This window comes from Macaca nemestrina, chromosome 12 (genome assembly GCF_043159975.1).
Source record: "Macaca nemestrina isolate mMacNem1 chromosome 12, mMacNem.hap1, whole genome shotgun sequence".
NCBI lineage: Eukaryota > Metazoa > Chordata > Mammalia > Primates > Cercopithecidae > Macaca > Macaca nemestrina.
In genome coordinates this window covers 72,540,768-72,565,912 of record NC_092136.1, presented here as the reverse complement: position 1 = coordinate 72,565,912, position 25,145 = coordinate 72,540,768, and the positions used below count along the sequence as shown (strand labels likewise).

Here is a 25,145-nt window from a genome sequence, read left to right as displayed (position 1 = left end):
TATACAACCTTGCACAAATTCTTAGTGGTAATTTCAACTAACATTTCTATCCAACAGAGTTTCAGTTCCTGCATTCAGCTTATGGTAGGAAAGCTATTTTTCCTCATCTGTATTACAGCCTTTGAATGTGTTAATCTTGTAACAGTGGTAGATCCCCTCTCCTTTCCTCCCCAAATCCCATCCCCTAGGCTTGGGCTCCCCCCAGGTGGCTCAGCAGCAGTTCCTAAAGCATGCAGGAACATGTCTGATGGTGCCAAAATCATGGGTTGGAGACACACATGAACCGTCCCTAGGGCAGCAGCAAAGGATCATGGCATTAAAAGGTGTCTTGTCACCCTAACCTGGCTGCTGAATTCAAACAAATGAACAAAAATTCCAGGACCTGTACACAGCTCCTCAGTTGGCTTTGTGGCAGCCTCTGTGAAGGAGTACCTGGATTATGCCTATTAGAACCCAAAAAACTAGTTTGCCCCAGGATCAGATTTTCCATCTCCATCGGCAGTCTGACATGTTTGAAGACCTGGTTGACTTGAGATACAATCTGTTCCCTTAGCCCAGAACTTGAGCTCTGGGCTCATTTTCCTAGAAGATGCTGAGAGGTGGAGGGGGGTGGGTGGGGCAAGCGTGCTAATAAATGAGGAACCAGAACTGGGTTCTCTGGACAGTGTGGACTCCAGGCCCAAGGCACCACGGGAACTTCTGGGCACCTGTGAGGGTCCCAGCAGTATAACTTGACTAGGTCCTTTTTGTCATAGACAGGAAGGGACCATGGGAAGGACTTGCAACTTTCACCACCCTCACCTGGGCTGTTCAGGAAAATGTTTTTGTAAAATCTCTGCACCCTTTCTCAACTTTTAACCTTGAATTATTTGGATGCTGGAAATTGAATTTGTGTATCGCGCATCTGTCAGGAGATGAGCTGTGAAATTTCTCCTTGCCACTGCTGTGGGCTGTGTGATCTTGGGCAATTTACTAATGTCTCCAGGCCATAGATAAATTGTTTAATTTCACATGATCTCTGAGGTCCCTTTAAATGCTAATACATTGTCCTCTTATAATTTTATTACTTCAATTTTGTTAGTCGCAGACCTGTTTCTCATATAGTCATTTTTTGTTTGCCTCAGGATATGTGAACCTGGACAGAAGGGTGCATAAAATAAGTTAGAGAAGTTCTCATTCTTCCCCTTCCAGTTATAGCATCTGAAATAGATCTGCATAAAGAATACGGATGGGCTGGGCGCGGTGGCTCACGCCTGTAATCCCAGCACTTTGGGAGGCCGAGACGGGCGGATCACGAGGTCAGGAGATCGAGACCATCCTGGCTAGCACAGTGAAACCCCGTCTCTACTAAAAAATACAAAAAAATTAGCCAGGCGAGGTGGCGGGCGCCTGTAGTCCCAGCTACTCTGGAGGCTGAGGCAGGAGAATGGCGTGAACCTGGGAGGCGGAGCTTGCAGTGAGCTGAGATCCGGCCACTGTACTCCAGCCTGGGCGACAGAGCGAGACTCCGTCTCAAAAAAAAAAAAAAAAAAAAAAAAAAAAAAAAAAAAAAGAATACGGATGGAGCTCTTCACTTTATAAAATTCTGTGCCAGGCCCTAAGATGGCCCTTTGAAAATATGAAGACTAGTAAGACAAGGGGCTTGTTCTCAAGGAGCTCACAGTTTAGTGGAGAGAAGACATGCTGTTAAGCACAGGTGCTTCCAAGAATCACAGGGATTGGGATAGTCAGTTTATAGGGATGCAGGAGAGAGCTGTGTTTAAGGGGTGGGGAGAAGGAAAGGCTTCATAGTAGGTGTGAGTCTTCAGCTCATGATTGATGGATTAATTAATGTTACCAGATGGAGTTTGGGGAGAGACATGCCAGAAGAGGTAGCAGTGTGGACAAAAACATGGAGATGTGAAGCTCCTTGGCATATTCTCGGAATGATAAGCAGTTTCTGTGGCTGTAGTATGGGCAGGAGATTGACAACAGTGAGAGAGTCTAGAGAGGTCATTGGGACAAGATGATCATGGTGGGGCATTGAGTGCTACACAGGAGTTCAAACTTTAGCTTAGAGTCAGTGGAGAACTATGGAATGTTTTCAAGAAAGGGGGTTTTATGGTTAGGTTTAGGTCTTAGGTATGTCGCTCTGAATGCAGCTTGAAAATTGGAGGGAGCAGATTTAACATGAGGAAGCAGTTGCAGTAGTTGAGATGAGAGACGATGAGAGCTTCAGTTAGAGCTGTAGCCTATAACTTTGGAGATGGAAGAGGGGATGGATACCAGAACTAGAAATTAGAAGACTAGGTGACACTTTATTTTTGACCCTCACATCAGTACTATGAAGCAATCAAGGAGTGATGATTATTGCCATTTTATGAGACAACAAAACTGAAGCTTAGAAAGGTTAAGTGACTTGCCCAAGATCCCACAGCTATTAAGTGGCAGAGCCCAGGCTACAACTCAGATTTCCTGACTCAGTGCATTGTTCAGGATGATGGTCCCTTGCTGCCTCGTCTCCTTGTAAATGTGCTTAACAGATTGTTCAACTGTCAGAGGGCGTGAGGGCCCCGTATCCAGGAAAGTGAACAACCCAGCACCTGGATGTGGGCAGCATGCTGTGACTGGGCCCATGGCCCTTCACTGCCAAGGGTTCTCTCTCTCTCTCTCATTTAATTGAGGGATAACACATAGACAGCAAAGTATATAAAGTACACTAATCTTAAGTGTACAGCTTAATAATGTCTTTACATATGTATATGCCTATATTTAACTACCTCAGTTCAAAATACAAAACATCTCTAGGAAGTGGTACTTTTCAGGCACGCAAAGGCAGGCATGCCGTTCTGAGCAGCCTCCTCTGTGACTATGCCTCTAAAAGCTTCAGTTGGAATTGTCTTCATCCCACAGCTGAGCTCTGAATTGTTCCCACCAATAGAACAGGTGACTTTAGAATTATATACAGAGGGGCTGGATCACATGGTACGACTAACTAATGGGGAGGTCAAGTTGACAGCTAGTATTTGTTTTTTCATGTGTTTTCACATTTATCTAGTTATTTAAATTATAAGGATTCAAACATACAGAGACGTACAGAAAATACTAATTCATTTTCTTTATAATGAAACCAGAAGAAAATAAAGAAAAATATTTTTATTCGGAAAAAGATATAGTATAGTTCACGTCATCAGTTGGAAAAGACATAGTAACCAAAGGCACAGTCGCACTTGCTTCTTTCCTGGTTAACCTGGAACATTATTTTACTATGTATCATGCTGTCTTGTTCACTCCCTGGTTGGCGTGTGGCTGTGTTGCATCCCCAGCTAGACCATAAGTACCTTGTGTGCGGTGACTGTGACCCAGGTGTGTTCCCTCCCACCCGCGGCGCTCCCCTCAGTGCTGAGTGCAGTGTAGGCCTCAGTCACTCTTTGGATAAAAGAGTGATTTACTCTTTTGTAAAGAGTAAGTTAAGTTAGACTTACTAACTTTAATGGTCACACAGTCCTTCAGGCTAATGTCAGACTTTTGGCTTATGATGAAAATTATGGTAAAGTATATACCACTTGGAGGAAAAAATTTGAATGGAATAGAACCTCCAAATTCTCTAAATTCTTACAGCTAAATTCAGGCCTCCTGCCCCCTGATGGTGTTCCTGTGGGGTCTTAAGGGCATGGGCTTGCTTTATCTGACTTTTCAGAGCTACATGTTTTACTTTTTAGAGAGTTGTTTTGGGTGGCCACTGCTTTCCAGCCACATGTGTTGCAGAGTCTAAATTTGGAGACATGTTTATAAGATTTGTTAACACTAATTGGATTCTTTACCCCTTTCCTGTTTCCCACCCCCCAAAGAAAAGAAACGCAAAATGATTGTTTAAAACGGACTATCCTCCTCCTGCATTGTCTGCAGAGCCATGTCTTGATGTCCAGGAAAGGCCCTGGGCTCTACATGGAGTTCTGCTGAGTCTCCATTTCTCTTAACAGAATTATCCTTTTAGTGTGACTTTCCTGCCCATGATTTCCTTCTCATTTCTCAGCATCTGCTGTATATATCGCAGGCCATTAATGCAAACACAGAGTCAGCCTACAATAGCCATAATTCTAGTCTTGGTTCAACAAAAACAGCACAGTCCTTGACCTTCTCTGGCCCCAGTACTTCTGGGATAGAAGGAACCAGAGGTATTACCTGTAACCTGAATGGGCAGAGAGGGTTACGGGATCTCTCTAGAGATAGAATGTCCTTGTCCTGGTGGAATTAGAGAGTGTATAGGCATACTTTATTCTCATAACACCCTGTCTTAACCTCTTATTTAAATGTTTTACGTATTGCCAATGTAGCCCCCACCTTCTGCTAATATACTATGTAACACCCCGTATCCATGACCCCCCCAAGACTTTGAGTGGAAAAGATGTTGCTAAAATTATTCTTTTTACCATAAACAGAAATTTGAGTCAAGAATGTTTCCCCTCTAGTGTTTGAAATTATAACAAGGAAAATGTCTGAAAAGTTAGGCAAGTCCCACTTCAGAACTCTGTTTCTTTTCTCCTTCCCCCTCAGGACACCACGAAGGTAAGTTATTTGAGTCTCTCCCCACTTCTAAAACCTATCATCCTTCAAATGTCTCGAGCTGAGCTTTGAGTCAGCCTGGGAAGTCTCTGCACATCTTAAACTGGGCCTCATCTATATTTCATACCTACCCCAAATTTCATATGTGCTTTCTTAATGGCCCAAAGGACCACCTCTAATTCATGAGGAGATATCCCACATGGGGCACCCAGTAACACGTGAGTAGGAGATATTCAGGGGTATGCAAGAAGTATGTCTGGCCTCAGCTGGGTGTACAGGAGAAGGAGTTATTAGCAAGGAGTACCCACTAGCTAACTAGGTTCAGTGTAACACAGTGCCCAGTGCCTTTTAAGCTACCATGGCCACAGCTCAGTCCCTTCAGAAGGGATGGTGGTCCAACAAGGTTCATGTAATGTGGTCATTATTTGTGGGCCTGTCTTTGAAAGCAGCTTATAAATATACCTCCAGATGGTATTTCAGACAACCAAGAGTGCTCAGCTGATCTGGTGAACACACAAAGGCTCCCACGTTGCTACACATTAATGGGAAAGTGACTGAGGAATATATCAGAGCCTTAGGCCACAGTGCCAGGTAGTAGGAGATGGCATTCATGGGCATCTTTGTGGTTTTAGTAGTAGGTAGAAAATCCTGACTCTTTTAGTATAAATTCAGATTTCCCTGATTTCAATCATTTGGAAACATACTTCGGCATTCCTCCTAACCCACTTAACCATCTCAGAAAGGCTGAACCATCCTGTGTGTCTGAACAAGCCCCTCGGGTTGTATGTTTCTGTCCAGCACAAGACCCTTGCTTTGTGTCTGTGATTGGTGGTGGCCACTTCTTATTTCTGCCTAATGCCATTCTTGTGTCTTCCCTTAAGCAACTCTGCTGATGAAACAGGCCTGGCCACAGAACTCGTCTTCCTGTGGCACTGAAGGCACCTTCCACCTCCCAGTGGACACCGGGACCGAGAACCGAACTTACCAAGCATCCTCTGCGGCTTTCAGTAAATACAGCCTGTCTCCTTTTCTTGTTCCCCTTGGTTGGGACTGATTTGTTTCTTAGGAAGAAAGGAAAGGAGCTTTTAAAAATGACATTTATGAGAGAAATACTGTTTTAAGAGGTTCTTTTACCCAGGCAAAAAATTGGCCCTCCTTATTCAAGAAAGGTCATCCTCTTTGATCATGCACTCAGCTTTGGGGAGACACAAAGCACTGAGGGAGGGAGAAGGAAATACTCACCTAGCCAACAAGTTGATTGGGGAAGGACTATTACTGCTTTTTAGGGGGAAAAGACAGAGGGCACATTTTGAAGGTCTGTGGGTCTTTGGACAGAGAGGGCTCCCCCTCTAGCACAGGGCTTCTTAGTCTCAGCACTATTAACATCTAGACCAAATCATTCTTTGTTATGGGGGCGCTGTCCTGTGCATTATAGGATGTTTAACAGCATCCCTGGCCTCTACCCTACATGCCAGTAGGAAAGCCTCATTATGACAACCAAAAATGTTTCTAAACATTGCTAAATGTCCCTTACAGGGCACAATTGCCCTCTGTATGAGAAACACTGCCCTAGTGGAAGCTGCACTGTGGGACCAAGATGTGTATGAGGAGTCTTCAGGGAGGCCAGAAACCAGCTAGCCAGTCAGACTCGTCATATTCATCCTGAGGCTCAGTAGGGTAACTGATGTTGTCACCTTCACATCTAATTTTTAACACAAAGTGGTTCCACCGGGGAAATGAGGACGAATGTTTAGAAATTACTGAGTGGCATTTTGACTCCATATAAGGAAGAACTTTGTGTCTTGTCGGAGCTGTTCAATAGAGGAATGACTGACTTTGGATGTGGTGAGAACTTATCTCTTAAGTTGTAAGGGCTGGACAAGCCCTCACAGGGATATTCCAGACAAGGCCTGATAGTGTGTGCTTCCACAAATTGTTAATCTACTAAGTAAGTAGACTAGAAGAATTCATTGTATTTTTTTCTTTTCTTTTCTTTTCTTTAAAACATCTGTGTTAGTCTGTTCTTGTGTTATTATAAAGAAATACCTGAGGCTGGGTAATTCATAAAGAAAAGAGGTTTAATTGGCTTCCAGTTCCGCAGACTGTGCAAGCATGGTACCAACCTCTGCTTAGCTTCTGGTGAGGGCCTCAGGAAGCTTACAGTCATGGCGGAAGGTAAAAGAGGAAGCCAGCATATTATATGGTGAGAGAGAGAGCAAGGGGCTGGGAAGGTGCCACACTCTATAAATAATCAGAGCTCACTCATCAACAAGGGGATGGTGCTAAGCCATCATGAGGGATCCACCCCTATGATCCAATACCTCCCAGCAGGCCCCATTTCCAACACTGGAGGTTACATTTCAGCATGACATTTGGAGGAAACAAACATCTAAACCATATCAACATCCAATGTCATTTTCTCCTGAGTTTTCATTGCCCCTAGATGTCAACGTCAGTTTATGTTTATACAACATAACTCACCTTTTGTAAAATGTACTTTCATAATCACCCTCTAATTTAATCTACACTACACTCCTACTAAGTTACTTAGGTGGATTTTCATCCTAGTTTGAAAGACGAGGCTTAGAAAGGTAATAGGTCCAACGCCACCCAGGTAGTAAGCAGCACAGCCAGAAAAAGGTATCACCCAGGTTAAGATTCTATTACTGACTTTTTTTCATGAGATTGATTTGACTCTTTAAGAGAGGTATGTCAGGCCGGGCGTGGTGACTCACACCTGTAATACCAGCACTTTGGGAGGCCGAGGCAGGCGGATCACGAGGTCAGGAGATCGAGACCATCCTGGCCAACATGGTGAAACCCCGTCTGTACTAAAAATACAAAAATTTAGTCGGGCATGGTGGCAGGCGCCTGGAGTCCCAGCTACTCAGGAGGCTGAGGCAGGAGGATGGCATGAACCAGGGAGACAGAGCTTGCAGTGAGCTGAGATCGCGCCACTGCAAGATCCAGCCTGGGCAACAGAGCGAGACTCCATCTCAAAAAAAAAAAAAAAAAAGAGTATGTCAGCCATAAGGAGTTTCTCCAGATACCTCAGGTAGAATGAATGAACATACGTAAGATTACATATATATATATATATATATATGGATAAACATATTCTCTCTTACATCTAAACATCTGGATATAGATGTGTATAGGCATACCTACTGTAGTGTAGCAGAAAGCAACCTGGAGTGGAAGCCCAAAGCTTTGAATCCTAGACTGGGTTCTGTGTAACCTTGGATAATTGATGTCCATGCATTGGACCTTGATTTTTCAAACTGCAAAATGAGGGAACTGAACTAAATCATCTCGAAGGTTCTTTCTTGCAATCAGACTCCTTATCTCTCAGCAAGATGATGTGTACTGAGTGTCTTCCACCCCAACAGGGACCTCCTCTCTAGCTGCCCTTAACAGTAGCTGGCCAGCAAACCATCTCCAAAAATGGAGTACTCATTCCCTTCAAAGGCAACCCTTTCCACAGTTGGAAAGTCTGAGTAACAGAAGGCCTTGCCTTCTACTACGTTGAAATCTTTCCGAATTCCCATTAAGTGTCCAGCAGCCACATCCCACTGTTCCCTCCCAGACAGGCTATCACAGTCCCTGAAAAAGACCAAAATATACCCACCCCCACCATTTTTTTGAGACAAGGGCTTGCTCTGTCACTCAGGCTGGAGTCCAGTGTCACAATCACGTCACACTGCAGTCTCAAGCTCCTAGGCTCAAGCAATCCTCCCACCGCAACCTCCCATGTAGCTGGGACCACAGGCATGCAACACCATGCCCAGCTAATTTTTTAATTTCTTGTAGAGATGGGGTTTTGCCACATTGCCTAGGCTGGTCTCAAACTCCTGGGCTCAAGCTGTCTGCCCACCAGCTACCATGCCTGTCTTACCTCTCTTTTAAGCAAGTAATGTATAAACCTGTGCCATTTTTTAATGCAGTTGGGGTTGACTGGCCCTCCCATACTCAAAAAGATTCCTGCCAGCATTCAGATTTTGTGGCTTCTAGTACCACAGAAAATTCAGGGCACTTTGATAAATTCAGTTCAATTTCACTGACACTTGCCAAGCCTGTTTGTAATTAGGTTTCCTACTTATTCATCACTGTCTTACTTGGCTACCAACAAGGAGTCTTAGGGGTCAAAGCAAGATTCAGACATAGAACTCTATTTTGTCCAGACATATAAATCTGATGATCAATAAACCGATTAGTCTAAAAGGCATCCGTAATGTGAGGATCAATGCCTTTGAAGGTGGTAGGGCTTCTACAACTGAAAAAGATTTATGACAGCAAGAAAGGATTGCAGAAAGGGTTGAAAAGGTTTTATCTTGTTAATGTACATACTCTTTTATTATCCCAGTTGATGGATTCTAAAATTATGGTTAGGAACCTAAGAGAAAGAATAGGACATCATAAACAAAGCCTCTTTTATAAGGCAGAGCTGGGACTTCTAGTGATTGAATTCCTTTTTTCTTTCATGATATTGCCTTTAGTGAAATGGGGACAACAAAGGCCAGTATATTAAATCCCCAAGATTGGACTACAGAGACTTTAACTCAGCAAGAGCTCTACCTAGGGCATGGTGAGCCCTGAACTTTGGGCCCAGCTCTGTACTGATATGCTGTACAATTTGGGGAAAATCCGTCCTTCTGGGCTCCAGATTCTTTCTCGGAAAGGGAGAAGGTTGAATATAAACCTCTAATGTCCTTCAGGCACAACATTCCAAAGTCTTAATTCTGTGACCTTTAGACTTAGAATTCCTTTCAGGATAGCCAGGCCTCCAGTGAGTGAATTGAGTCTAAGTTCATTTGGGCAAAATCTGTGAGCCTTTTTTGCAGCAAGCCCAACAGCTTCTTTTACTTAGATGCACAAAGTAATAAATCCTGATTTTTGTGTTACCCAAGCTCAGGCTAGAGCTCCAGGGGAATTTTTAGTGTTCCTCAACAGTATTGACAGGACCACCAGTAAATTATGGAAAGTCCTCTGCAATGATTTCCTCATGAAAGTCTTCTGAAATACTCAGTGACTTAGAATGTCAGCACTAGAAATGTTCTCTGATACTGTGTAATCCAAATGAGGATATTCCCTGAGAGAGGAATTGACCAGACTTACTGACAGAACCTAGGATGAGGGCCCCCAAGCAGTTTCTGCAGCCTCATGAAGATCCTCCTGACAAACAGTAACCTTGAGAACCACTGTGGTTAGAGGAAGTAGCTCTGAGTCTTAGATCCCCACAAGCAGCTCTCTCTTTCAGCAACTACTCATTATCTCACCTGTGAAATGTTTACGTTGGTCTTAATGATCTCTGAGTCTTCTGGCTCTGCAGTTCTGCTTCTCCCATCTCAGACTGTCTGGACAAACAAGCAAGGCCTTCTGCAGCATCATCTCTTTGACTGCCAAGGGTGTTTTGGCTACTGATTTGTATTCTGAGTATGTGTGTGTCTCATTTCATAACATAAAGAAAGGGAAACATTCTCAGACAAGGTTATTCTTAGATGTGGGAACCAAATTCTGCTGCAGTCTCTTGGAGCTTTTTGATTTTCCTCAGAGGGATGGTCTCACCACTTTGTAATATGGCTGTCCTTGTGGCATAGAGTGGGTAATCCAGCTTCCCCAGGGAAGAGAAAAATTCCAGAGCACATTCTCCAGGAGCATAAAGGAAAGTCATCAGCATCGTTGGCCTGTTAACTTTAAAGAATCATAAAATCATAGCATTTTAAGCCATAACATTTTAGAATCTTAGAATCCTGGAGTCTGTGTTTCAAGCTGGGACAGACCATAGTAGTCATAGTTTAGCTTTAGTCTCTCAGACCAGGCTCTGCCTGCATACCCTTAGGACAGAAGCTTACTGTCTTTCTATAAAGTGAGAAAGAAAATAATAATAACTGATCTTTATAAAGTGCTTCTAATATGTCAGGTACTGTTCTAAGTGCTTTTTACTTAACAATTAATGCATTTATCACAGGAACCCTATGAAGTAGGTACCATTACTGTTCCCATATCATACACAAGGAGACTGATGTATCCTACAGCTATTAAGTTGCAGAGCTGGGGGTTTGGACCCAGGCAGTCAGTCTGTCTCCAGACTGCTCATAACCATGGCTCTGTGCTACAGAGCTTTCAGAAGCAGGCGTCTTCTGATTCAGGGGTGTCCTACTCTCCTGCATAGAAAATGGATGCTCTCAGCTCTGCTAGGATTCTCTACACCTTGATATATTCCTTTAAATCAGGGGTCAGCAAACATTCCTGTAAAGGCTTTTCAAAGGCCATATGCTCTCTATCAGTAACTACCATTGTAGCAGGAAAGTAGCCTTAGTCAAAATGTAAATGAGTGGATGTGGGTGTGTTACAGTAAAACTTTGTTTACCAAAACTAGCTTCAATTACAAAAAACATGGCTGAAATTTAATTGTTGTAAATGTTTATAGTATGAATAAAAGATTCTGTGGTAAAATTAATTTGGAAAACACAGTCTTGTACATATTCCCATCTTAGAGATTCACAGTTCACCCCCCCACCTTCTTTAAGAGACAGGGTCCTGCAGTCACCCAGGCTGAAGTACAGTGGTGTGATCATGGTTCACAACAGCCTTAGACTCCTGGGCTCAAGCCATCCTCATGCCTCAGCCTCCCAAGTAGCTGGGCACTGCACCAGCCACCATGCCTGGCTACGTTTTTTTCTTTTTTTTTTTAGAGATGTAGTCTGTCTATGTTACCCAGGCTGGCGTTGAACTCCTGGTCTCAAGTGCTTCTCCCGCCTTGGCCTCCCGAAGTGATGGGATTATAGGTGACAGCCATCACATCCAGCCCATCCTATTGTTTTAAAAACTTCTCAGGGTCGTGGAATAAAAACAAAATCATAATTGTTTAATCTCTGTTTTACATTGTGACTTCACAAACATATGGGACTACAGAACTCTTTTCTTTCCTTTTCTTTGGCAAAAACAACTATTAAGAACCCTTGGAATCTATAGTCTGTTGTCCGCATTTGGGAAATGTCTATCTCTGGTTTATCTATAAACCCCTTTGTTTATAGATAAGTAAATTGTGTCTCCGTACACATCAGATGGTTCCTTCTAGACATCTGCAAAGCTGGACTCCCTGTCTCCCTCACAGAATCTGCTTCTCCTCCTATGACCACATTTCATGATTAGCTCCATAATCTAGCAACTTTGAGGAATCTGCTCTAGACTTCTCACTCAGCTCATAGTCCCACTTCCAGTTAGTTTCTACTTCTCTTTAACATGCTGCCCTCTCTTTAATATGTCCTTTCCACTCTGTCGTCATTGCTACTTACTTCCCAAGCATATTTGACCACAAAACTATGGAAAAAAAAACTATGGATCTGCAGGTGAAAAAATAAATGTCATGAATCCAGGGAATAGTCTGACTTTTGTGGCAGCTGTGCAGCAGCTCTCCTATCCTCCTGGGTCATCAGGGGCAGGGAGGTGCCAAGCCAAAGAGGTGTGATGTGGACTGAGAGAGATTTGTGACCATGTGGTAGTTTGCTTTTACTTGGGGTTAAGGTAGAAGAGACCCAGGATCTTTAGAACCATGGAATTTTTGTTTAGGAAGAAATCTTCATTCTTAGCCACCTGATTTTACAAAATAAGAAACTAAGGCCCAAAGACTTGACAGTTGTCACCAAAAATTAGGGAGAAAGCCAGGACTGAAGACTAGATATCTTCTCTTCCAATAAAGCACTCCCTCCACTCTGCCCCAAGCCCTTATTGTATAATAGAAACAGCACCTCGGAGCTGAAAGGGTCCTTGGTGAGCATCTTATAGGTGAAAGAGCTGAAGCCCAGAGAGCTTCAGTGAGGTCTGCTAGACCTACCCAAGATGGAACCACAGGAAAGAAGTCACCTCAGCACCTCCCCAGCAGGGCTTCAAAGCTGGGGTCCCCTGGCACTGCCCCTTCAACTTAGAAGAGTTTAGAGTTTTTAGGAGAAGTTATTAAAAACACTTGCCTTTTCTGAGCCCAGGATCCCTTGTGTAAAATGCAAGGATTAGGGTCACTTGACGATCACTTGGGTTCCATAGAATGATTCCATTTTGTGATTCTAAGACAGTCTTGTTCCTGAATGACTCATGTTTCTTTTTATTTTTTATTTATTTTTATTTATTTTTTGAGACGGAGGACTCATGTTTCAAGTTTTTTTCTGTGAACAAAGGGTCTGTCACTCTTTTCCGGAGGATTCAAAGGCAGCACAGTTTATTTACCTGGGCAATTGTGAGCTTCTTGGGGCCTGACTTCTCAGTCCCATTCTTAGCCCCAGCTTTTGTCCGTCCTGCTGAGGGACAGACATGGCCCACGTTCCAGGTTGATGTGAATCTTTGCGATCCCTGACTTCAGGTCTTTTCAGGCAGAGGTGGCCTTCACCTAGAGCCCAGGGGAGAAGGAGAAGCCAACTTTGCAGAGCAGTTTTTCAGCATCCTAGAAGATGACAATCTCTGAATGGTGTTTTGTATGGTCAGCATCCCAGAAGATGAGGGTCTCCGAATGGTGTTTTGTATGGGGTTTTCACCTTCAAACTTGGTGGGGAGGCAGGGGAACATGATGGAGGGAAGTCCAAGAAGAGAGAGAGATAAGGAGAAAAAGAGAGCAAAAGAGAGAAAGAAACAGTAGCAAAAGGATACCCTGGATGCCGTGTGAGAAGACAGAAAAGCAAGTAGATAGAGAGTAGCAATAAAGAGCAAGTGAGTTGAGGGCTTCCATCTCTGGGCACCTGCCCGTTTCACAAGGCAGCTCCAAATCCCAGGCTGTCAGAGCTAAAAGGGACCATCTGATTCTAGCCTCTTATTTTATAGATGAGAGCCCTGAGACCCAGAGAAAGAAAAGATGCCCAGAATCATCCATGCAGCCCTGTGCACCAGGACTGAGGGAGCTGCCTCTGGGGCCAGGGCTTTCTGGGTGGAGCCCTGTTCTCTGTTCTCATCTATCTTTCCTGCCTGGATTCAGCCCATCTTTGACTGGGGAGTTGTGACTGGGACCTGCTGCCTTCTAGCAATGCTTTTCTGCCAACTAACTGGAAGTCTCTCTTATTGCCTTGGTACAGGATATACTGCGGGGACACCATACAAGGTCCCACCGACCCAGAGTAATACTGCTCCACCCCCCTACTCCCCATCACCCAACCCCTATCAGACGGCCATGTATCCAATCAGAAGTGCCTACCCCCAGCAGAATCTGTATGCCCAGGTAGGTACACGTCAAAGCCACTTCTTCTGCAGGTAGAGGAGCCTCCAGCCTGGGCTCAGTGTGGTGGGGTAGGGTGAGGAAGTGAGGGAAGGAGAGGATGTTTAGTGGCTCAGCTAGCTGTCCTTGTTGCATCACGGAAGCGATATCCCTGCAGTCTGCTTACTCCCTCACTCCACCTCAGCCCCTAGAGGGGTGAGGCATGAAGTCATTTAGATTAACAGAGCCCAGAATGTCAGAGAACAAAGGCCCTCAGAGATTTTCTAGCTCAACTCCTTTGTTAAACAAGTGGGGAAACAGACCCAAAGAGGGGAATGACTTGTCCAGGGTTACACCATGAGCTATTGGTTGGTCAAGATGAGACCCCAATGTCTTAGTCTTTTCTCTCTAACCCCCACATCTACCCTTCCTCAGTCTGTGAGCTGAGTGGGGAGGATGAAAGTACACAGGCTCTGCCACCAGAGCTCTGTGACCTTAGGCAAGTTACTCTCTCTTTCTGTGCCTGATGGGCCTTTCTGGGCTCCTTCAGCTAGAGGATGTATGCATTTCAGGATTGGTATGAGACAGGGGACCATATGGGGCTCTGGCACACCCATGACACATTCTTCTGGAGTGACAACTCTATAGGAAGTATAAGTGGTAAGGAGAATACTTTTTTAGTTTAAAAAACAGCTATATTTTAGAGTAGAAGACAAAACTTAAAAAAATAAGAGGCTTGAGATCAATTTATCTCATTTAATAGAAACATTTGAAGATTTCTGAATTAAGATGATATCAGGGGCTCCTATTTACTTCCCCTGGAAGTCAGTGGGCCAGTGGATTGTGGTAGCAGGAAGCAGCCATGTGATTCAGGCATTGGGAGTCACCTCGGACCACTGTCTTCATCCTTGCCTTTTTACCTAAAGGGAAATAGCTAATAAGAGACATCCTGGGAAATGCTATCCATGTATGCCTTTTTTTTTTTTTTTTTTTTTTTTTTTTTTTTTGAGATGGAGTCTTGCTCTGTTACCCAGGCTGGAGTGCAGTGGTGTGATCTCAGCTCACTGCAGCTTCCGCCTCCCGGGTTCAAGCCATTCTCCTGCCTCAGCCTCCCAGGTAGCTGGGACCACAGGCATGCGCCACCATGCCTGGCTCATTTTTCTGTATTTTTAGTAGAGATGGGGTTTCGCCGTGCTGATCAGGCTGGTCTCGAACTCCTGACCTCAAGTGATCTGCCTGCCTTGGCCTCCAAAGTACTGGGATTACAGACATGAGCCACCGTGCCCGGCCGCCATTTTTTTTTTCAACATGTACTTTTTTTACAACGTGCACTTGTACCAGTATGATACTACTACTAACTATCCTTCCGTGTATGCGTTCTGGAGTTTACCAACGCTGTTCACATGCTTGGTAACTGATTGACTGTTATTCCTAACTTTAAATTTTAGGTAGTTTATAAAAGTTCATTGCAGTAAGTTAAAACATTTTAAAATGCTAAAACCAAGGTTAAGGGGGTAGAGCTCTTATCCCGTTAGATCATCAGAGCAGCCTTAGGAGCAAGGCAGGACAGAATTAGGGCCTTATTTTTCAGACCAGAAGCTGAGCCCAGCACTGCACTGACCACAGTCACAAAGTAAGACAAGCAGAACCCCAGCTGGGGTCCGGACCTTGTGTCCTTCAGCCAGTGCTGCTCTCTCCATATCCCACCTACCTCTCCAAATGCCTGTGTGACCTCAGCCTCTTTCCCCCAGGGAGCCTACTACACACAGCCGGTGTATGCTGCCCAGCCTCATGTCATCCACCACACCACGGTCGTCCAGCCCAACAGCATCCCCTCTGCTATCTACCCGGCACCTGTTGCCGCCCCCAGGACCAACGGCGTGGCCATGGGCATGGTGGCGGGCACCACCATGGCAATGTCAGCAGGTGAGGGCAGCTTCTGCATCAGTGTCCATCCCTTTCCTCTATGAACTCAAAACGGAGCGGAGAACACAGTCATAGAATCGACTGCAGCGTAGCACAAGAGATCCTGCGCCAGGGGGCTTGGGAACCCAGAGGAAGGAGCCTCTAAATCTGTCTGTGGGGATGAGGAAGATTTCACCAAAAAGGGCATATTGAGCTAGGCCTTAAAGGGTGAACACAGGCTCACTAGAGAAGTGAAAGAGGGAAGGGCGGTGCAGAAGGAACATGAATATGGCATGTTCACAGAATGGAGGAATGGAGCCATGGCCCTTAGGAAATAGGGGCTTGGAGTTGGAAGGTGGCTGGATCACTGGCAAGGATAAGATGGTGGAAAGTCTTGAACACCTTGTGGTACCTCTGTTGTGCACAAAGGGGGTCAAGCAGGGCAGGGATGCAGTTAGGTTTAAACATTCTCTGGCTGCAGAGTAGAGACAGGATTAGAAGGGGTGATTTGGAAGCAAGTAGCTCAGTAAGGAGGTTATCAGTGTACTTTAGGGGAGAGAGATGATGCTAGCACTCCAATAACAGCAGGGGCACCAAAAAAGAGGACACAGGGGGCAATGCTCTTTATTAGGCAGGAGCTTAAGAACCTGTGCAATAATTATAATAATTATGAGGGATGAGACAAGCAGAAGTCCCCAAGGACCCTTTTTTTTTTTTTTGGAGACAGGGTCTTGCTTTGTCACCCAGGCTGGAGTGCAGTGGCACGATCTTGGCCTACTGCAGTCTTGATCTGCTTGGGCTCAAGTGATCTTCCCACCTCAGCCTCCCAAGTAGCTGGGACCACAGGCATGCGCCACCACACCCAGCTAATTTTTGTGTGTTTTTGTGGAGGCGGGGTTTCACCATGTTGCACAGGCTGGTCTTGAACTCTTGGGCTCAAGGGATCCACCCACCTCAGACTCCCAAAGTACTGGAGTAACAGATATAAGCCATTATGCCTAGCCTAGAGACCCAACTTTTAAAGAACCAGGTAGGATACCATCTGAGGTAAGAAAGTATAAGGGGTAGAGTGAGCATTTGGATTTTATTCTGCCCCTAACGTAAGGGTATGGTTAAGGCCTCTTACTCCCCAGATCAAGTTGGCAAACTGTTGGCAAACTGACTCAGTGTCAGCCTTGTTCAGGTCCTGGGAACCCAATATCAATAGATCAGATCAGAACACTGTCCTTAAGGAACACCTAGGTTAGTGTGGGAAATACAACCACACACATCACAATTACTACTCAGTATGATTGTGCAGTAAGAGAAGCATACAAGGAAAAGTAAAAGGAAGGCTGGGCATGGTGGCTTACACCTATAATCCCAGCATTTTGGGAGGCCGAGGTGGGCGGATCACTTGAGGTCAGGAGTTTGAGACCAGCCTGGCTAACATAGCGAAACCCCATCTCTACTAAAAATTAAAAAATTAGCTGGGTGTGGTGACGGGCACCTGTAATCCCAGCTGCTCAGGAGGCTAAGGCAGGAGAATCGCTTGAATTCAAGAGGCAGAGGCTGCAGTGAGCTGGGATCGCACCATTGCACTCCAGCCTGGACAACAGAGCGAGACTCCATCTCAAAGAAAAAGGGAAAAGGAGGACTTAGAATAGTGATTGATTCTGTCCTCAAGCATCAGAAAAGATTCTCCTAAGGAGGTGAAGTCTGGCAAGGTGGAGAAGGGCGGACAGCAGTTCATCAGGAAGGTGAGGGAGATATGGGGGATTTGGGCAGAGGGAGCAGCCATGTGAAAGACTGTAGCTTCATCCTCTTCACTCCTGTGTCTGGTACAGCCTCGTCAGGTTACTCTTTTCTCTCTGGATGCTCAGGTACCCTGCTGACTACACCCCAGCACACGGCGATTGGGGCACACCCTGTCTCCATGCCAACATATAGGGCCCAAGGAACCCCTGCGTACAGCTACGTGCCCCCACACTGGTAAAGCCTGCAGCCCATCCAAGTGAGTGTGGCCAGGGTGAGAAGTGGGAGGGGGGGATACATACAGGAACTGCCTCAAAGTCCCTGGTTTGGGTCTGACGCACAGGTGTCAGCTGGGGCAGGTAACAGCTGTCAAGTTATCAGTTGCTTTCCTGCTCCAAGGTCCATAATATCACTCTTATATTAGCTATCACTTCTGTTGACTGCTTATTGAAATCTAAATAAGAACAGAAATAATAGTAGCTATCCCTTTGTTTATGTTATCTCATAATCCTTATAGTTGCTCTGAAATAAGGATCATTAGCTCCATTTTACAGATAAATACGTAGTTCAGTATCACTTAGCCAGTAAAAATTAAGCTAGGGCTTAAACTTCAGTTCTCTAGTACTGAATTCTGTGCCATTTACCTTATGGTCTTCAGATTTCTTTTAACTTTGGGCCCCATTCTTCAAATGAACTCTTACCTAGATCATATGTTAGAGCTTTGATTGGAGCTGTTTGGAGGCTTTGGGCTGACCCAGGCCACTGGCTTCCTTGGTCCCCTCAGCAGCTCCTGAGGCAGTGACAGTGAACCATAGTGCTCCAGGGATGTCACTTTGAAATCCTCTGGCCCACCACATCATCTGGCCTCCCCTGTCTCCTCCAGGGTTCTTGGCACCAGAGTACAACAGCTTCCACAGGCAGGAAGCGGGCAGCTTCACTAGGAAGTCACAGAGGCTCCATTGAGGGCTCCCAAGTTGAGGGGAAGGGGTCCAGAGGTTTCCTTGAGGAAGCCTGGAATATCACTGACACTGTTTGGGGCCTCTGGAATATCACTGACACTGTTTCTTTCCCCTTTCCCTCCACAGATCTGGAGTCACACATTGTATGCAACTACTCAAGTCTTACACCGGTGCTGGAGCAGTTCCCTAGCAGCACCACCTCTATTTGCAAGAAGAGACAACGGAAGTGCAAGGGTCACTTTATGCATCTTTAATGGTTTTGATTTTTATTTTTGGTTTTTGTAAAAGCTGCTTTTTCTAATCTCCTGCCTCTCCCCGACTGTACCCCTCTGAGCCGCTGCCCTTCCAGCTCTACCCACTTCCTCCTACCTGACCAGGCCATGTCCTCTCTGCTCTTCCCTAAGTGTCCTGTCCCTGGGGATCCCAGTCTAGAGGCAAGCAGAGAGTAGGGTTTATTGCAATGGTTCATCTGAAGGCTGGATTCCATTTGAAGAGCATAAACAGATGTGGTCCAGGGTAGGAACTCAGAGCTGTTGAGCAGGCTGCATCTCTAGGGGGGTGTTCTGGTTGTTTTTCTTAAGCAAGATTAGTTCAGGACATTCCCATGTCCTGGACACAAATGAAATGTCTCCTGAGAACCATTGCAACAGACCAAGAACAAAACCACCTGAGTATGTAGGAATGTTATTAGCAGCTTAATACCCCAGGCCAAGAACCTGGGGAAAAAAGTCTTTAGAATTTGGGGGAGGGTGGGGGGAGGGAGGGCATTGTGGGGAAGGAGAGGGGAGAGGGGAGAAGGGAGCAGTGTTTGCCTCATGGCTTTGGTTTGAAAGGTCTCTGGTCAAAGCATCTGGCCCTGGACCTTCTGATTTGCACAGTGATGTTAACTGACCTGGCACTTCCTCAAAAGGTGATTTTGACCTTAGACCTCCCAAGCGGCTGCAGGGTGGTGGGATCCCGGCATCCCGAGGCCTTGGAAGGCCAGATGCCCTGTGTCATCCAGACTTCAGCCTCTGAGCTGTCATGGACCCACTCTGATGAGGAGCTTCCTCCTGACTGGAGTGGGAACCTAGGGCATTTCTCTCCCTTTCCTTTTGCCCTTCCCAGTGCCAGGACTCACCTGTCTGACTGTAGAGCTTGCAGGCAGGCCAAGCTCTTGGTTACCTGTGCCATTCATGGCCCAAGTGAAGGAACCATATTCCAGGTGGGTGCTGGCAGTTCTGAAGGTCAGGATAGTGAAGGAAAAGCAATAGCAATAAACATTTCATAGACTCATGGAACTGAAGGGACCTTAGCAATCATCTCATCCATTCCCCTATTTGGCAGATGAGGAAACTGAGGCCCAGAGAAGAGGAAAGGACTGCCCTAGACCTTACAGTAAATTAGCATTAAATGCAGCCTTCCTACCTAGTGGGCACCTTGCCTACAAAAATGTACCTAGGGACAGATTGGCTTGGTTTTGTAAAAATTAAGTCGGCAGCGCCCATACCTGGTGAGTCTGGAACGGTCTCTGGGCTCCTGTTTCTGCCCTTTTCCTCCACGGACTCCAAAGGCGGGGGTTGAAGACTGGGCAGAAGCTACATGGGGGCAGATGGCAGGAACAGAAATGGCAAATGAAGAAATAGCATTTGGAAATTCTGTGAAGACATCTGGAACTTTCATCCTGTACCTGACTCCACCTCCAGGAGAAGGAGCAGGTGGGCTGGCTGAAAAGGAGAGGCCATACTTTTAGGACAGTAGCCCCTCATCCCGAGAGGAGAGGAAGAGGAGGAAGAGAGTGGGAGTCATCAGGAGAGGAGGACAAGGATGAGGCCCAGGAGACAGGCTCATCTGGGAGAAGAGGGACCCCTGGGACCAGGAGGTCCCTGCTAGTCTCAGCCAGGAGCCTGGATTGCCCAGGAGCAGCCTCTGGCACCCAGCGCTTGGCTGGGCCAGCAGCTCCTCTGGGGGTGGGGCACGAACATTTCACTGTACAAAATGGGATCATTGACAACATTTGGGACTTTAAAAAACTGCTTTCATTTTAAATTCACGCAAACTTGGACATACCCTTACCCCTACCCCTCATGTCTCCCCAAGGGAGGGAAAAATCAGGAAACCCTTGGGTTGGAAGGAGCTCAGAAGCTGTCTAGCCATTCCCAGGAGGGTAAAGCCCATCAGCATCCTTGGTCTAGAGCCAGGAGTTTGGGGGCCCACCTTCCTGGGCTTCCAAGGAACTTTAGGACCAGTAAGAAAAAATTCAGCTTTTCTAAATTGTCTGTTCCGGGGTGCTGATGAGGTTTCACTTTAAAACAACAGAAAGTTTTCCAGTGTTAATTCACTTTTTGCAAATACCTCCTCCCACCCGCTTTGGTTTTGTAAAGGTGGGTAAAGGTTGTTCTGGATTATGTCATACGTGTTTGAAAAATGCCAAAATAATAATAATGATAATGATAATAATAATAGAAACCTTTGGATTTGTCAGGTGCATCACAGAGTTCAAAGCACTTCACAGCCTTTCATGTACTCACCCTGAGAGGGATGGGATCACAGTTATTACAGTCAATTGACAAATGAGGAAACAGGTTATGGAAGGGAACAGGCCCACAGTGAACAGCATGCTGGTCTGCCAGGCTTCCCAGAACCCTGCTGCCTCCATGTGGGCTGGGGTGGAACCACAGAGAGGAGAAAGGAAGAAGAGGAGACCTAGGAATGACCTTGTAACTTTTGTTCTTTCTACACCAGTAAGTAAAACTAACAGCTGGACCTCAGAGTTCACAGAACAGTTGAACATAAATTATCTGGTTTAACCCGATGAAACAGAGGTTATTTCTCCTATTTGATCCATAAGGAAATCAAGGCTTGGAAAAGTCAAGTGACTTGCTAATAAGTGACAGAGCCACTTGAATCCCAGGCTGTCTGCTGTCTCGTTCCCCTCCATCTGATCCCCACACAGGCTCACGTACTAAAGCATTTGTGCTCTGTGCCCTATCTTAGCCCCTACTATGTAATTCAAGAGCAAAGGGAGGCCCCAAGGTGAAAATAGGGCACTGAAAGGCTGTGGTCTGGAGGAGCCTAGGTCCAGCACCCCTTTTTCAGTATGAGCCCCAGTTCAGCCGGCCTCAGCCTCTTGCTATGATGGAGATCCACAAGCCTGGCCAAGCTTGGGGAGTCACTGCAAAAGGACTGAGCCCAGGAGAGCGGGGGCAGTCATGTGCCTCTGGTAGGAAGGGCACAGTTACTGGTAAGGACACAGAGATCTAGTGGGAAGTACCATAGGTATCCTCCAGAGATTCTAGACGGCGCGGTGGTCAAGCGAGATAAAAAGTCAGAGCTGGAAGGGCCCTCTCATTGAAGGCAGGCAAGCAAGAGAGGACAAGGGATGTGGCCGCCGACAATGAGCACAGCACTGGCCCCAGAATGCAAACCCCTCCCTCCTCCTCACGCCACTGCCTCTCCCCAGGTGTAACACCCGTGGCCAGGATCGGGGTCCAGATGGTTCCAGTCACCAGCCAACCCTTTTGAATTCCTCTACTTCTTCTACCTGACCCCCTCTCCTCACTGGCCTGGGGCCGAGGAAGTTTGAATCTGGGAGCTGGATTGCCTGCAAATAGTGAAAGCCTGAAACATAATGGTTTGCCGTGTTTTGAAAAAAATGCATATTTAATTTCTTCCTCATGAGATAGGAGTTGCTGTTCTTTCTTACCTGGCAATGACTCTAAAAATGTATATCCCCTTTCCTGAATATCTAGCAGGGACACACACACCGTCCAGAGCTTTTTTGGTATGCAAAGTACTTTGACATTGGTTGCGAAAGTCCTCCATTTTACAGGCAAAAAACCTAAGGCTCAGGAGGCTTGACACTTGCTAAAAGGTCACACAGCTTGTAAGTGATTCTTCAAATCCTCTGCTCTTTCTGCTGCCACCTGCTGGGCCTCTTGGCAAGCATGAAGGGAGGGGCTCACTGTACTTTATAGAGAGCTGGGAAGCCCAGTCCTCTGAGCTGAGCGTATTTCTATGAACTGCTTTGGGCCAGGACCTGTAATGAGCCCTGGGGAGGGACCCAGAGGCACATCTAGCTGGCAGCACAAGGAGGATGAGAATTTGCAACTAAAGGCCTCACTTGGACAAAACACTTTGGGGTCACAATGCCCAGGACTGAAGACATGTTCAAGGACAGCACGAGGCATCTTTCTACTGGGAGACCCATGTCCTTGGTAAGCATGCACACCTGGCTTCCTGTCCCCTGAGAGCCTGCCCACTGTCCAGATCCAGTGAGTTGGTACTTCAAGAGGATCTGGTGTAGCCTTGGCCAAAAGCATACAGACTGAAGTCTCTGGGCTTGCTTTTCCCATGGGTGAGGACCAGAACCAGACTCTGAGCATCCTTACCCCTGGCCACCCAGATTGTTCCAAATTTGAGGTACCCCGTTCCCAGAGATCTGGGGGTCCTTCTTTGGAGGGCTTACTTTGTTCTGATGGCCTTCAGAAAGGAATCACATGAAGTATAAAAGGACAGGCCCCTTGGTCACCAAGTTTTGGCTCCTCATACAGATAGGACTCATCCAGGATTCCAGTGAGGCACTGGCTAAGCTTCCATATCAAATTCCTCAGCTTTGTTCTGTGCCCAGAGTGAACTTTGTCTTCTATATCACCATCTGTATCAGAATCCCTCCTCAATTGCAGTTAAGTGAAAATACGTGGAAGTCTGCTTTTCTATCCTGTATTCTCCCACATCACTACTGGCTGTGCAGCCTCTGCTGCTTGCCAAGTTTGGGAATCCAGAGAGGGGCAGTAGCAGAGTGGGCCAGTGGACCCATCCGCAGAGCTGAAGAAACACACCACACTAACTGATGGGATTCCACACCAGAGCCTCTGAGCGCAGGCAGGCATGCCCGGTGGGCTGCAGGGTTTGTCCTTTACTTATCCATCTGCCCCTCTCCTAGAAAACTTGTTTCTGAAATTAGGCATTCTATGGTTCCAGGGCCCAGCCTTCAAAATTCCTGGCAGGCCAGCTTCAACATTCCATGGCCAGCCCTGCCTAAGCCAGACTTGGGTCCCGGTCCCTCAGTTTCTCCAGTGGATATATGCTGTGGTGCATGCTGTTAAGTCCAACCCAAAGGCCAACCGAGGCACACAGGAATTGGGACTGGCTGCCACAAAGCTAGAAAGGGACAAGACAGCACTTTCTTCCCTGTGGCCACATGGATAGTCCCTGGATATTCTTGCTGTGGTAGTGAGGTCCTCTACCCCATTCCAGCCACTGATAGTGGGAGGATTTTCCTTCCTGAGGAGAACAGATGTAACAGCTTTGCAGATAAGTACCAGCCCACAGGAATCAAATGGGTGAAACCCACTTTGGGCCTGACCCCAGCAAGACCAGCATCTCCAGGCCCCAGCCTTTCTCCTCAGGCCTAAGAGTCAGGGAAAGAGGGGAGACTGTCCCAGAGACCACCTCCTGGGGTCAGCCAGATAGTCTGGATCTATGGCGTGACTCAAGCTCCTCCTTACCCAGGGGGAGGTAAGGCCAGGCCTCTGGCAACCTGGAGTTGTCTGTAATAATCTTGAAAGGCCCAAGGGCCTGTCCCCATCCTGATTTCAAGGCATCTCCTTCCCTGTTTCATACCACATGACAGAGAAACCTGTTCTCATGGCATGTAACATCCCTGTGAAGACAGCGTTGTATATGATTTTGTATTTTTTAATTCATTTTAATCTACAGGTTGGAATCTAATTTTTAAATTTTATTGGAACTCACATTTTAAAAAGAAATAAAAACATTTAAAATAATAACAATAATAATAATAATAAACCTTTGACCGGTGTCTTCCAAGTAGTTTGATCAAAGAATTTATAGGTGTTTTCAAAACACAGTCCAGAGTGTACAGATTGGAAAGCCCCATGGCCTCGCTTGTGTGTATGAAGTGTAAATCTGGTTTTGTTTTGTTGTTTTGGATTCTTTTGGGTTTTTGTTTTGTTTTGAAGATCAGACAGTGATCACTCTGAAAGATTGAAGCCAAGAATTTGTAACTATGATATTTACTGTAAGCTGTAGAACACTCAATAACTATTAAAAAAAAAAAAAAGTTTCCCAAAAAAAAAAGTCTTAGGTGACTAGACTGAGTGGTTCTTGGGGAGGGAGGCACAGAGGACTGTCCCGGGCCAGTGAGTCCCTTGGGCTTCTCCCCAAGTTGATGCTAAACTTGTTCTCAGCAGTCAAGAAAAACCTGTGGTGCATCTCACAGCTGATCTGACAAGGGTCTGTCCTAAGGGTCTCACAGCTGCTGGGGAGCTATAAGGGACAACTTCAGCACCTACCCTAAGTGTGTGATGTGGGAGCACAGTGAGGCCATTCAGAGTTGAAATCCATAGAGCCATCTGCTCAATGAAGCTGACATCTATCGAGTGCCTAGTGTGTGGCTGGCGCCTGCTGCTCATGTTTGTTAAGGCATTCGGTCCTCACAGCACAGATGAGGTGAGCCCTGTTGTTAGCACCATCTTAGATGGGGAAGCTGAGGAGGGTAAGTACCTTGGCCGAGGGTACAGAGCTGGTGAGGCGCAGAGTTAGAACTCACATTTGGCATTTGGTCTGACTCCATAACCCACGCACCAAGCCCCATGTTCTGCCTATCTCAGAGTAAGCAAGGCCCAAGTTGGTGGTGGTGGTTGTTTTTGAGACAGTCTCACTCTCACCCAGCTGGACTGCAGTGGCGCAATCTCGGCTCACTGCAACCTCCACCTCCTGGGCTCAAGTGATCCTCCCACCTCACCCTCCTGAGTAGCTGGGACTACAGGTGCCCACCATCACTCCCAGCTAATTTTTGTATTTTTGTGTGTGTGTGTGTG

General features: G+C 46.2%; 1 protein-coding gene across 3 annotated transcripts in view; it reads left to right on the top strand.

Annotated features, from left to right (window-relative positions):
- Positions 1-24,132, top strand: part of LOC105468719 (family with sequence similarity 168 member A) — a 201,602-nt gene extending 177,470 nt beyond the window's left edge. For 2 of the 3 annotated variants that reach the window (XM_071075256.1, XM_011719027.3), the window contains 6 exons: positions 58-84; positions 5,427-5,552; positions 13,605-13,747; positions 15,475-15,649; positions 17,491-17,621; positions 18,448-24,132. In XM_071075256.1, the coding sequence (XP_070931357.1) occupies positions 58-84; positions 5,427-5,552; positions 13,605-13,747; positions 15,475-15,649; positions 17,491-17,603 (584 nt within the window). In that variant the 3' untranslated portion in view covers positions 17,604-17,621; positions 18,448-24,132. The remainder of the gene's footprint in view (positions 1-57; positions 85-5,426; positions 5,553-13,604; positions 13,748-15,474; positions 15,650-17,490; positions 17,622-18,447) is intronic. The other variant, XM_011719028.3, reaches the window with a different exon arrangement.
- The last annotated feature ends 1,013 nt before the right edge of the window (positions 24,133-25,145 follow it).